Source organism: Vulpes lagopus, chromosome 23, assembly GCF_018345385.1.
Source record: "Vulpes lagopus strain Blue_001 chromosome 23, ASM1834538v1, whole genome shotgun sequence".
Lineage (NCBI taxonomy): Eukaryota > Metazoa > Chordata > Mammalia > Carnivora > Canidae > Vulpes > Vulpes lagopus.
Genome location: NC_054846.1, coordinates 23,246,659 through 23,261,151, shown reverse-complemented (window position 1 = coordinate 23,261,151; position 14,493 = coordinate 23,246,659). Strand labels below are relative to the sequence as shown.

Genomic DNA, 14,493 nt, shown 5'->3' with positions numbered 1-14,493 from the left:
TGCTAGACACATCTCCAAAGGTAAAGGAAACAAAGGCAAAAATGAACTCATGGGACTTCATCAAGGTAAAAAAAACTTCTGCACAGCAAAGGAAACAGCAAAACTAAAAGGCAACCGACATGATAGGAGAAGATATTTGCAAATGTCTTATCCGACAAAGAGCTAGTATCCAACATCCAACATCTATAAAGAACATATCAAGCTCAACACCCCAAAAACAAATAATCCAGTCAAGAAATGTGCAGAAAACATGAACAGACATTTCTCCAAAGAAGACATACACAGATAATGGCCAACAGACATGAATAAATGCTCTACATCGCTTGGCATCAGGGAAATACAAATCGAAACCACAATGAGATACCACCTCGCACCAGTCAAAATTACTAAAATTAACAAGACAGGAATCAACAAATGTTGGCGAGGATGTAAAGAAAGGGGAACCCTCTTACAGTGTTGGTGTAATGCAAGCTGGTGCAGCCACTCTGGAAAACAGTATGGAGGTTCCTCAGAAAGTTAAACATAGAACTACCCTACGATCTAGCCATTGCACTACTAGATATTTACCCCAAAGATACAAATGTAGTGATCTGAAGGGGCACCTGCACCCCAAAGTTTATAGCAGGAATGTCCACAATAGCCAAACTGGAAAGAGCCCAGATGTCTATCAACAGATGAATGGATAAGGAGGATGTGATACACACACACACACACACACACACACACACACACACATATACACTAGAATATTACTCAGCCATCAGAAAGGATGCAATCTTGCCATTTGCAATGATGTGGATGGAACTGCAGAGTATTATGCTAATCGAAATAAGTCAGAAACACAATTATATGTTTTTTCTTGTATGTAGAGTATAGAAAACAGAGGATCATAAGGGAAGGGATGGAAAACTGAATGGGAAATCATCAGAGACGGAGACAAACCATTAAGAGACTCTTAATTATAGGAAACAAACAGGGTTGCTGGAGGGGACAGGGATGGGGCATGGGGTAACTGGGTGATGGGCATTAAGGGGGGCACGTGATGTGATGAGCACTGGGTATTATGTGCAACTGATAAATTGTTGAAAACATCTGAGACTAATGTACTATATGTTGGCTAATTGAATTTAAATGAAAATACATTAGAAGAGCTGAAAGGAACTAAATATTAAAAAAATCAAATGTTTCACCAATCAGTGCTACTTAAGTACAGATCACTGCCCACACATTCCTCAACTGAGTAGAAGTTTAGTGAAGAATGACTATGTATTTGCTAATTTTGTCATGCACAAACTTGCCATAGTTATCTTTTATAAAACCATCAAAATCTTTTTCTTTCATATCTGGTTTTAAAATTATTCCATAACTCAGCTTGGATGTTCTCTTCAATAATGTAGCCTTTTCTATTGAATTTTTGAACAAAATTCAATGTATACTCCCATCTCAATTATAAGTAATGAATATTCTGACATCCAACTTTATCTTTTTATTTTTGGCATTGTCTCTTTCAGCACAGTGGAGAATTTACCGTTTCTTTGAGCGATGTCTTATTGACCTGGAAATACTTCCTACATGAGAAATTGAACTTATCAGTTGAAAATATGGAAGTGATTGACCATTATGAGGACATTAAGAGGACTTATGATGATTTCTTAAAGAAGAGTAATATGCTAGATCTGATTGATGTTTATAAAAAATGTATTTTGATTTCTAGTTGTGAAAATGCCAACATATCCCCTGTAAGTTTTTTTTTTTTAATTCTATCTTAAATGAAAATTTGGCTAGATTTATTTCTATTTTAAACTATGGTGTTAGCATTTATAATACCTTGATAATGCTTTTGCTTTTCAGATGATGTTAGAAATAGAAAATCTAGCTGCCTGAAAGTTAGTTATTACTGGAAAGAAATATTTCAGTGGTAAATTTTGCTGAAATTCTGTTATTATTTGGTTGAAACAGCTTCTTACTAGATCAAAAAATTTTAACAAAGAGATCAGTTCCAAATGTGTGATTTCTTTTTGAATTTGTGCCAAGGATTGCTTTTCTATTTTACTTTCTTGGTTTAATGTGCATCTGTTCTTTTGGCATATGTTGTATAAATTATTGCAATGACTCTTTATATGGATTAAAAATACTATTTCACTGAGATGAGGTATCTTTTGTGATGACAGTATGATGCAATAAACATGAAGTTATATACTATTCCTTTTTTTTTACATGTACACATATTCATTGTTTTATTTTTTATTGAATACAAATTTTAAAACTAATGGGATGCCGTCCTTTGCAGTTTGGTTTTATATACATTAGACTTGATATATTTGGATGTGTCTAGTTTGTTTTAAAGTGTTGAAATGTATTTCTTTATCTTAACGTTTGCTGGGTACCATTAAAGTAGTAGTTAAATACTGGTAATAACTAAATAATTGTAGATATAATTAGAAGAAAATGTTTATTGTATTTTCTAAGATATTAAAATATTTGATAAATATTTCCATCTGATACTTGGAAATCATGTTTTGGCTCCTTGTAATAGGAACCTCCACAGTAACAGTGGTTTATGAAAATGGAACTTTATTTCATTCTTTAATAAAAGGAGTCTTAAGGTAAGCCTCTGGGGCTGATGTGATAGCTCTGTGGTTATCAGATACCGAGGATATTTTTGTCATTCTGCCCTCCCATCTTAGTTTTTGACCTCTACCCTCAAGATCATTTGTGATCCAAGATACCTGTTGGAGCTTCAGATTCCTTATCAGCATTCCTAGTATCAGGAAGTAGCAAGGGAGCACAGCACTCTCCTTTCCTTTTAAAGAGACATAGCTCTTTTGCTTCCATGTCCTTGCCCAAACCTTAGTTACATGGCATACCAAGATGTTAGGGGAGATGGAAAATAAAGTTGTTTTTTTTTTTTTTTCTGGGTAACATGCCAGAATAAAAACAAAATCTCTGTTACTGAGGAAGAAGGGGAGAGTGGATGTTGGCAGGCAGTTTGCTGTCTTGGGCTCAATGGGCTATAATGGAACCCTTTGCCCTGTTATAACTTTCTTTCCTTTCTTTTCTTGTTCTTTCTTTATTTTCTTGTTCTTTCTTTTCTTGTTCTTTCTTTTCTTTTCTTTTCTTTTCTTTTCTTTTCTTTTCTTTTCTTTTCTTTTCTTTTCTTTCTTTCTGATTTTATTTATTTGAGAGAGAGTACGAGAGAGAGCATGGGGTGGGGAGGGGCAAGAGGGAGAAGGAGAAGCAGGCTCCCTGCTGAGTGAGTGAGGGGGTTCAATGCAGGACTCTACTCAGGGCTTCCTCCCAGAGCCCTGGGATCATGACCTGAGCCAAAGGCAGAGGCTTACCCAACTGAGCCACCCAGGCCCCCCTGTTGTAACCTTCCAAGCATACATACAATATGGTAATGATAAGTGTGAGGGAAGATAATTTTTTTCCATTTCTCCCTACCTTATTTTATTTGCTTGTAGAAATAATTTTTGACTACTTTTCACATAGTTATTTTAGAGAGGCTAATCAAACATAAGTATTTGATTGTAGGAACAACAAAGACAATCTTCTGATAAAACCAATGGGAGTAAAATCTGCCTGAGGTTTTTGGACACATTATTTTCATCTTATCCTTTGCTCCTAACTCTTATTGTAAACCTTTTCATTTAAGTGAATCAACCATACTATGAGATATATAGATCTACATTGGAGGGAGTTCTGTGTCTCCAAATGTCAGCATGTTCTGCAGAACATCAGGAGTGGAGTGGAAGCTGCTGAGATGATAGTATGTGAAGTTGAAATTTTTCTGCACTCAAAATGGAAGATTTGATCTCTCATATTTGTTTGCTCCAGGGAAATTTCCAATGAAGAAAAAGTGAGCAGGAAGACAGATCCCTAGATTGATTTCCTCAAATATGCGCTAAAATAACCCTAACTTATGCTAGAAGTGTCTTTAAAGAAAACAAACAAACAAACAAACAAGGAGTTATTTATTTATTTGAGACAGAGTGGGGAGGGGCAAAGAGAGAGAGAATCTTCAAGCAGATACCCTACTGAGCACCAAGTCTGATGCAGGGTTTGATCCCAAAACCTGTAAGACCTGGGTTGAAACCAAGAGTCAGATGCTTCACCAAATGAGCCACCCAGGTGCCCCTGAAAATGTCTTTAATGCTTATGTATCTTCGTTTCTTATTTATTGTAGCCTAAATAAGGCAGGAATTACGAGGAATTAAGATAAAGGTAAGACAAGGCTGTTCTGGTAGCATGATAACTTGAACAATGCCCCTTTCCCCTGTATTTCATACATATAATTCCTCTTTTGGGGAACAAGGATGCAGGGTCTGTGGACATCTGGGAGCTTATAAGACCTTGGATTCTAACTGGAGTCCAAGTAGAAGACAGTTGGTACAGTTGGTACAGTTTGCTTTCTCATGAATTGAACAATTATCTGAAAACCATTGGAGACTTGGGCTGAGGAGAAGAAATAGTAGATCTTAAGAAGAGCTTAGCAGCCCTCAGAAATCTGGGAACTTCTGGGGAAGGTCAACAAATACCCTCTGTGAGTGTGCCAGGATTCTTTGATTCTCAGGAAGCCAAGAAGGAGCTGAATGGGTGAGCATACTATTGGTGATCCTTCAAAGACCTAAGAAGACTCTCCCTTGGCTAAAGCAGATGACTGGCATCCTGTTTATTTTTCCACTGATGCTTCATAAAGACTAGAGACTATTTCAATTTCTATTGCTTCTAAAATTGTTATCACTTCAGGTACCTCAACAGTCAAGGCTATAAACCCCAAAGAGCCAATGAAGAAAAACAACAGCCACTTAAGGAATCCCAGCAGCTACAGAAAGATGAGTTACCTCAGAAACACATGTGCCCAACAAAATAGAGCTCTTAGTGGTGAATGACAACTTGAATCCATAAAAGTAAGAAATTCAAGGATACACCTAAACATAAAACTTTCTAGGTTTAAAAAAAAAGAAGAAAAAAGGAAAGTTTTCCCAACACAACAGATGAATTCAGATACAAATTCATATTCTGAAAGTCAAATAAATATTTAAAGCACAGAGAGAAAAGTATGAAGATGAAGAAATCATGAAGGAAAAGTTAAGAAACTTGGAGACTGGATTTAACATGACAAATGATAGGAATTTCAGAAGGAGAAAAGGGAACAGATGCACAAGAGGCCATGATTAAATAAAATATTTCTTGTAACCACATTTGTTATAAAATTTCCCTGAGTCTGTTAGTTTAGAGTCTTTATGAAGTTCCAGGCTATATTGAAGAGAAAAGACTCATACGTAGACATCCTGGTAAAATTCCCAAACTCTTAAGGATGAAGGTAAATATAAGTTTTCTGGTGGAAAGAACAAGCTATTTAAAAAGAACAAAAATTAAATAGCATGTCCTGAAAGAAGAGGGCAGTGACCTAAGGATCTCATCTTCAACAAGATAATCACTTAGCTAAGTTGAAGGATTTGTGAGGATATGCAGAAATTTGAAGAATGTCATATTCATACTTCAAGTGAAGAATTTGTGTTTTCAAAGACCATAATAATTAAACAGATGACCTGGAGAGCAGATAATTAGGGGATGGTAGTGAGCAATGAAACTTGGAGTGTATGTGTGTCGAGTTAAAATGATACGGAAATATGTATGCTAAAATGGAAGGCTTATGCTAAGGGAGATTCTGATACTGGTTTAAAGTTCATTGGATTTAGCTCATGACCTGAGCTAAATATTGTAGTTTGTTGGGGAGGTGGGAGCCAGGAAGTAGGAGGCATTATCACTTTTAAATAATGATAGAAATGGATCTGATGTGAGTATAGGAACATGAGGTAACCATTAATGGAATGGAGAAATATAGTTAATATGAGGATAAAAAGGTATAAATCAGTAAAATTAATGTATCACAAAAAAAAACTATTGTGATTTTTGTGCTTACCTCAGAAAGCTTTATGCTTTATTATCTAGAATCCTTGTCAAATTTTTAGGTCTAGGAACTCCTTTGCACTCTTAAAAATTACTTAGGACTACAAGGAGATTTTGTATGAGTCATGTCTGTTACTAAAGATTAAAATTGAGATACATTTAAAGTAACAGTTATTAAAATATTGATAACAAACCTATTACATGTTAATATGAATAGTATTTTATGAATAAGTTTTCCAAGAATAAATTGTGAGGCTAGTGACCCTGTTTTACATTTTTAGAAATATCTTTAATGTCATGTGTGATGGAAAATAGCAGGATTCTCATGTCTGCTTCTGTTTGGTATGTTGTTTTGACTGATATATCAAGAAAATTCAGATTCACATTGGTACGTAGTTGGAAAAGGGAGAACCTCCTGGGTCCCCTGAATGGGTCTTAGGAACCTCAGGAGTCCTTGGACCATATTCAGTGAACTGATCTAGAATATTGTACTTTACATGTCATTAAACATGAAAATAGTTTTAAACTAGAGAGTAATACTATCCCATTAAAAAAAAATAACATTGTGTTTATGGAAGAATAAATCTTTGCTTTTAACATCTGTTCTGAAAACAACCACAAGTGTGAGGACTACCTGTGTTCAAAATTTGTTATATAGTAAATTCTTTTTGAAAAAGAGACATACCAAGAACCAGACTCTGAACTATGGAGGACAAACTACAAGAGCAGCAGGGGATAGGGAGAATCAGGTGATGAGGATTAAGGAGTATACATCTTGTGATGAGCATGGGGTGAACTATGGAGGACAAACTACAAGAGCAGCAGGGGATAGGGAGAATCAGGTGATGAGGATTAAGGAGTATACATCTTGTGATGAGCATGGGGTGATGTATGGAAGTGTTGAATTGCTAGATTGTATACCTGACACTAATGTAATGCTATATGTTAATTCTACTGGAATTATAATAAACATTTTTTTAAAAATGCTAGATTGTATACCTGACACTAATGTAATGCTATATGTTAATTCTACTGGAATTATAATAAACATTTTTTTAAAAAACAGTGATTGTCAGGCACACCTTCCCAAAGGATTTTTCTGTTGAAAGATAATGACTGTGAATTATTTCATAACATCAATTTTTTAAATATTGAAAAGTTGCACTGTAACGTCATTGGTGGTCATTAAATGTTTCTGGCTAGTATTTAGAAAATAGGTATCTAAGTTGTCCTTTGTTTTTATTTTCTTTTTTAAAGATTTTATTTATTTATTTATTTGAGAGAGAGAGAGAGAGCATGAGCAGGGAGAGTGGTAGAGGGAGACGGAGAAGCGGGCTTCTCACTGAACAGGGAGCCTGACAGGGGCTTGGTCCCAGGAGCCCAGGATCATGACCTGAGTTGAGGGCAGATGCTTAACCGACTGAGCCACCCAGGTGCCCCCTAAGTTGTCCTTTGTAACAAAGGAGTAGAAGTCAAAACTTATTTTAAAAAAAGTAAATTCTTTTTTTAGTGAACTTGAATTTTGAGATTCAACCTATGAACAACAAAATCCTAGTCTTTCTAGTTCTTTTCTTTCTTATGATTAGCTCTGAGTTCCAGCTCATCATATTAGAAGAATAGTGGCAAATGCTATTGCCTTTTAAGAAGTATATATTGGTGAATTGTTTTCATTATAATTTTGCAATCGCTGAGAGGATAAGGGGTTTGCAATGTCATTAGGCTTTGTTAATTCTGTTCGTAGGTTCCCTCCAGGTTTGCTCATTAGAAATGGGGTATGCGAATACCTATGTGACCTTAGAGCCCTTAGAATAAATAATGTGGAGATGTTCAGTGCTGTGCCAGGGTGAAAGCAAATATCTCTTTATAATTATTTTTTTTATGGAAATTCTTATTTTGCTTGAAATATGCTGTTAGGACACTAGGTTTATTTATATATAAGTCCAAGATGAAGCATTTATTATGTGCCTTAGGTAAGCCCTTTGTCTTTAATTTTCTTCTATAAAGATAAAAGGCTTAGATTAAATTTCTGTGGTTATCTTTTAACTCTCAACTTGTAAACTCTTTGAGTATGGCCATTGGAAACGGCAGCATTTTGTTAGAAAGTTTAATTCCATGTATACTTACTGTCAACAAAGATCGGGTAATAAAACTGTACACGGGATGACACCATGTAGAGCTTGGTGTGAAATAGTACTTATAGTTGGCATAGCACTGTATTATTAGTAACCTTCTATGTTTTCTACAGAGTCAACTACGGGATTTTCTGTCTGGGAGACAGTATGAAGTAGCTGATGAAACTGATCTTTATGTACCAACATCACCAGTGAGTAGACACAACCAGGACAATGAAAAGGTACTGATAAATTATGAGTAAATTAAAGTAGGATATGATCCTCTTCAAATCACTATAATTTGATTGTACATTACAGTTATTTTGTTAATTTTTAAAAGTTTTTAATTTGTTTAAATAAAACTGTATTTGCAAAGAATAATACATTAGAGACTGGTAAGAGCCTAATAGTTTCTTCCTGGTTTTGGGCCAAGGTAATAGGCACTGTGTAAAAATAGTTATCACTCTTCCTTTTTTTTTTTTTTTTTTAAAGATTTTATTTATTTGAGAGAGAGAATATGAGAGAGATCACAAGCAGCATGGAGGGGTAGAGGAAAAGAAAGGCAGACTCCCTGCTGAACAAGGGGGCCCGATCCAGGGCCCAATCCCAAGACCTGGGATCATGACCTGAGCCGAAGGCAGATGCTTAACCAACTGGGCCACCCAGGTGCCCAGGTATCACTCTTAAGTCTCTGAAAAGTAGTTGGAAGGTCTAGGTTGCCAGAGTTCTTTGAATCTTTGTATTTGGTAAAGTCACTTATGGTTTTAAATGAATGAATCTTGGGAGGATATGTACAATTGAAAAATCTGTTCTGTCCCCTTTACAGTAGATAACTGATTCATCACAAATTGTAATAATAGAGTTTGTTGTGCAAACGAACCATAGAAAACGAACCACAGGTTTGGTCAAATATAATTTACCTTCAGTTAAATACTATGCTAGATACCTAATTAAATATAGTAACCCCTTACTAACCATGGGAGTTATGTTTATAGAAGTTTCTATGATAAATAAAATCATTATTGATAAGATAAAAAATAAGGATATTGAAAGAAGTAGTAAAATTACATTCAACTTATCAAAATCCATCCTCTTCATTCAATTTGATGAATTATCTTCTTCATTGTTTTAGGAACCGTTGCTAAGGCAGATTCTCCCATAAGTCCTGTGCCAAACAGATAACACTTTAAAAAAAATTTGTTTGTCACTGGCCTCAAATAAATATCTGTGCATTTACTTCCTAGACTTACTAATGTGCTTGAACATCTGCATCTAATATTTTTTCTGCTGTATTTGAAAGTTAAGTTTCTGACATCATGACACTTAATGCCTAAAGTCCTTCAGCATATCATTTCCTGAGAATAAAAGCATAATCATAATATTAACATATATAAGAAAACTTAAGTATTCTCTAATATCATTTACTATCTACCCTATTCAGATTTCTCCATTTGTCCCTCAAATGGTTTTATATTTCTTTAGACTCTTAATCTAGAAGTATTCCCCTCCATCTTTTTCTCTTATTTATCTGTTTAATTTCTCCTGGTATTATTTATCTTGTTCCTGTATTTCCGGTAAACTGGAATTTTTATTCAAAAGCTTGCTTGGGGGCACCTGGGTGGCATAGTGGTTGAGCGACTGTCTATCTTTGGCTCAGGGCATGATCCCGGGGTCCTGGGATTGAGTCCCACATTGGGCTGCCTGTGGGGAGCCGGCTTCTCCCTCTGCCTATGTCTCTGCCTCTCTCTCTGTGTCTCTCATGAATAAATAAATAAAATCTTTAAAAAAACACACACACAAAAGCTTGCTTAGATTGAGGTTTAATGTTCGTAACATTGTGGTGGAGACACAAACTCAAGTTGTCCCAAATTGGCAGATATCTAGGATATAGATGTCATTTTCCCTTTGCTATGAGCAGAGATCTGTGGGGTGACAATGTATAAATATCCTGTCCCCCAGCAACCTTTCACCTACTGGTTTTACACATGTGTTCATGATCGTTTTCTGAATCAATTATTTCTTTACTGTTTGCAGAATGGTGAGTTTCTAACTTTGTCCTATCTTTATATTAATTTGCTGCCATTTCTCAGTAAAGCAGAGCTTGATAAGATAAAGCTATTTAGGGAAAGAGTTCCCAAAAATGGCAGAGTCACAACCTAATTCTCTTTCATTATCAGTTTAGCAGTTGGGATAATATTTATAAGATGGAATGCAAATTAGATTTTTTCCTATTTATCTTCTTTATTATGTGTGTATTTATTACCACGGAATGATGAATTTTTATTTATTCAGTTTTAAATGGAGGGATTCCCTTCAAGCTGGCTTCTGTGTCTTTTTTACATCTCCTATTAGACTTCTGAGCACTTCCCTTTTTTCTGGTACAAGAGAATATTTCAAGCCCATTTTTTTAAAAAATATTTTATTTATTTATTCATGAGAGGCACAGAGAGAGAGAGAGAGAGAGGCAGAGACACAGGCAGAGGGAGAAGCAGGCTCCATGCAGGGAGCCTGACGTGGGACTTGATCCTGGGTCTCCAGGATCACGCCCTGGTCAAGCCCATCTTTGAATGTTTTCTGCCCAGATATGATTCTTTTAGTGATTTTAACTATTTTCTCTTGCTTGAAATTAATTTTTCATTTACATTGTTTCCTTCCTCTTTTCCTCCTTTCCTCCTCCTACTGATAAAATGTTCACCAAATGCCTGGTCTTTCCTCATTGGTACTTGAGTACATTCATTTACCCCCAGAGTAGATCACTTGCAAATTGCCTCTGTGATTTATCTTATAGGATCTACAAGGAGGAAATAATAACTGTTATTGTGCCTTTTAATTAAGAGAAATAAACTGATTTGTACATATATAAAATACCTAAGCATTTATAACTTTGGCTTACAGGTATAAAATGTTGAAGGGACATCCGTGAGAAAAGAGTATAGCATATAGAAACTAATGCATCTGCACTGCAGGCATATAGTTTTCTCATTTAAAAAAAAAAAAAAAACAGTGATAGTTTCATTGTGTGAATCCTCCACTTTTCTCTTGCCTTCCTAGGTTGTTTTCTGAGTATTTTGTCTACTAGTTAGCTGATAGATTAGGTTTTATGCGGACTTTTACAGTAGCAGCTATCCTCTCAACTATTTTTCTGTTACTTGCAGACTTCTAATATTTTCTTTTTGCAAAGTATTTTTGGAAGGCAATATATTTCTATTAAAATTCCAAAGTGACTTTTTGGGCTGAAGTCTTACATAGATATATTTTGATCACAAAATGTACCTTACTAATGCCACACCAGAGTCATCAAGTAGATGAATGGCATGAATTTGAGAAACGATACTTTTGTTTCCTTATTTTATTTTTCCTAAGGTTCTAAACTGCTTTAGAAATTCTGAAGTAAAGAGGGGGAAAATGGAGTAAAGGCCCAAAAAGAAAATCATCAGTTACATAAAAAATTCTATCAATATATTAGTGCTAATCCAACTTTTTTTTTTTGTCATTATATGTAAGAATTTATGTGTTGACAAAGAAAGTAAAAAATACCTGTAGAAATTGTTAATCTCAATCTAGAAAAATGGACTTTCTTCAAATTTTGATTGAATATCTGCATTTCAGTAATAATTAAGGGATAAGAAAAGAAACTTGGAATTGCCAGAAAGCTTAAATAAAATTGTTCAACTTCTAAACAAACATTGCAAATACTTTGTGGTATGGATTGAATCAGTTTATTAAATAAACAGAACATTATCTTTATTTTTGGTATCTTGGTAAAAGCTTCAATCTTGTGGATTTTTTCAATTTAGACCCTTGCTTCTGGACATCATAACTGTATTTATGTGGAGTGCTTTTCCAGAGAGCCTCTTTAAAACACACTTGCAAATACAAGAGCAGGGAAACCATAACTGCCATGTTATATGACCATAATGATAGGGATAGATTTCCAATTGCAGCCATGAGTTAAAAGAAACACTCTTGTTTCTTGGAGTGAGGACTCCAAGATGTTTTTCCCTGATGTTTGTCTAGTGTCATAGATTAGAAGGGCAGAATTGGTTAGCCCTTAAAGAGCAAGTTGTAGATGTGGAGGTTTAAGCCCCAGTTTGTACCCAGTAAGGATCAGATACATACATTTTGGTAATTCTCATTTTTGGACATCAGAAGCACAGTGAAACAGGGATTGAATGAAAATAAAAGTAGAACGAGTAAAAAAGTTTGATTGCAGTGTGAATCTCACATTTTCTCTGCTTTGATTTTTCACAAAATACGTTACTCTTGAAATGTGAAGGGATAAGATAAAGAGATTCATATGTTTCAGACTGTTGCACTGTGAGGTTAAAATGGAAACTTTTGTATTAGAGATTCACATGAAGTATTATAATTTACACTGAAAGTAAAGAATGCTTGAAATATAAGCAGAAAACTATGTTATGACTTAAGTTATAAAATTTTAGGATGGATCCTAAAGATTTTAATTTAGTTGTACCTTGGAGCAATTTTCTTTTTAAGGCAATGTAATATAAATATGTGAGTGCTTAACTTGATCCCAAGTACTTTTTTATAAATGGTTTTCATTTTGAAATATCTAAAATGGCCAAATACGTGTATTAAGTTTTTTCATTTATCATTGAACACAAACTAATTGAGAACCTAATAACAAAAATGGATTGATTACCTACTACAGTGTCAGTCATTCTTTTAGGCTGTAACAATACATTAGTTGCTCTCCTGGAACTCATGAAGTAGTAGAAAGATTAAGAAAATACACAGCATTGGAAAGATCTATGCAGGGAATTATAATTGATCTGTATCGAGATGACAGGATTATAAGAAAGGGAGTACATGAATTGCTATTCTATACTGAGATATCATGGGGCCTCTCTGCAAAGATAACATTTGTCCTATATGTTTAATATTCAAGAAAAAAATTTTTTCATAGGGCTAAAAGTAAAGCTTTTTTTGAAAAAAATCAATTTTGCCTAAATTTTGAGTCCATATTTAAAGTAACCTTTTCCTGTCCAGTAAAGTTTTTTTAAATTGACCCTGATTGCCTCTCATGTTTCAAGACTTGTTTTTCATAAGAAATTTAAATAACTGAAAAGCATGTTACCTTTAAAAGTGCTTTTAATGCATGTGTGAACCTGAGACGTCCTTAATAATTGTTTCAGAGACTTCCTAATAATTTGTAATTTCTTTTGATTTGTAATTTTTTGCTACCTTTTAAAGCTCTCTTTTATGCTTCCTAATTTAAAATTGATTAAACAGAATATGAAAAAAATTTAGGAAAATATTTTCTTAGTTTACAGATGATAAATTATGGAGTCTTTAGCTAAGTTGTCAGTCACTGAAGGACTTAATGAATTTCATGTTTTGAGAAGGAATTGAGTATAGAATTTGTGGAGTCCATCTTTCTAAGGGAATAGGCAAGGAGAGGATTTCAGGTAAATATGTGGGAGCAACATTTAAGAATTAGATACAAACAAGATTCCAGAACAAGAAGATGGAGTGGAAGGAGTTGAGAAGGTGATGAGAATTCCATAAAAATAATTTAATTTTGATGAAATCCAACTTGTCAGTTTTTTCCTATTGTCAATTGTGCTTTTGGTGTGATGTGTAATAATTCTACCTAATTCCAAGTCATAAAGATTTTTTTCTTAGGTTTTCTTCTTAAGTTTTACAGTTTTATACTGTACATTTATACCTATGATCTGCTTTGAGTTAATGTTTATAAAAAGTGTGAGGTTGGGGTATCTGGTTGGCTCAGTTAGTTAAGCATCTGACTTTGGCTCCGGTCATGATCCCAGGGTCCTGTGGTGGAGCCCTACATTGAGCTCCTTGCTTAGCGGGGAACCTGCTTCTCTCCCTCCCTCTGTTCCTCCCCCTGCTTTTGTGCTCTCTCTCTCTCTCTCTCTCAACCCCCCTCAAATAAATAAGTAAAATCTTAAAAAAAAATGTGAGATTTAGGTGTGTTGCATTTGTTTTGCATATGGCTGACCAATTGCTCCCACACAACTATTGAGAAGTTGTCCTTCCTCTGTTGTTTCTTTTGCACCTATGTCAAAAATCAAATGGCCATATCTGTGTTAGGTCTTTGTGAACTTTGTTTCATTGATTTGAATGTCCCTTCATAAATACTATATTATCGTGATTATTGTAATTTAAGATAATTTTTCAACATATTTAATATGTTGCTCCAATGTCTTCTGGCTTACTTTTTGATGGTCTGTTAACCTTATCATTGTTCCCATTATATAATCTGTCATTTTGTTCTGGTTCTGGTTCTTTTGTTGTCAAGATTTTTTCTCATCTTTGGCTGTCAGAGTTTATACCACAGGAATGATATTCTTTGTATTTTTCCTACTTGAATAGCTTCTTAGATCTGTAAATTAATGTTTTCTACCAAATTTGGGTTGCTTTTGGCCATAATTTAATGAAATATTTTTTTCTGCTTCTGCAGGGATTCTAAGTACATGCCCCA

The 14,493-nt window shown here is 34.7% G+C and overlaps 1 protein-coding gene across 5 annotated transcripts in view; it reads left to right on the top strand.

Moving 5' to 3' along the window:
* The window catches only part of LOC121481579 (PARP1 binding protein), a 62,587-nt gene that overhangs the window by 15,971 nt on the left and 32,123 nt on the right, over nucleotides 1–14,493 (top strand). For 3 of the 5 annotated variants that reach the window (XM_041739058.1, XM_041739057.1, XM_041739061.1), the window contains exons 3-4: nucleotides 1,512–1,739; nucleotides 8,162–8,269. In XM_041739058.1, the coding sequence (XP_041594992.1) occupies nucleotides 1,512–1,739; nucleotides 8,162–8,269 (336 nt within the window). The remainder of the gene's footprint in view (nucleotides 1–1,511; nucleotides 1,740–8,161; nucleotides 8,270–14,493) is intronic. The other 2 variants (XM_041739060.1, XM_041739059.1) reach the window with 2 other exon arrangements.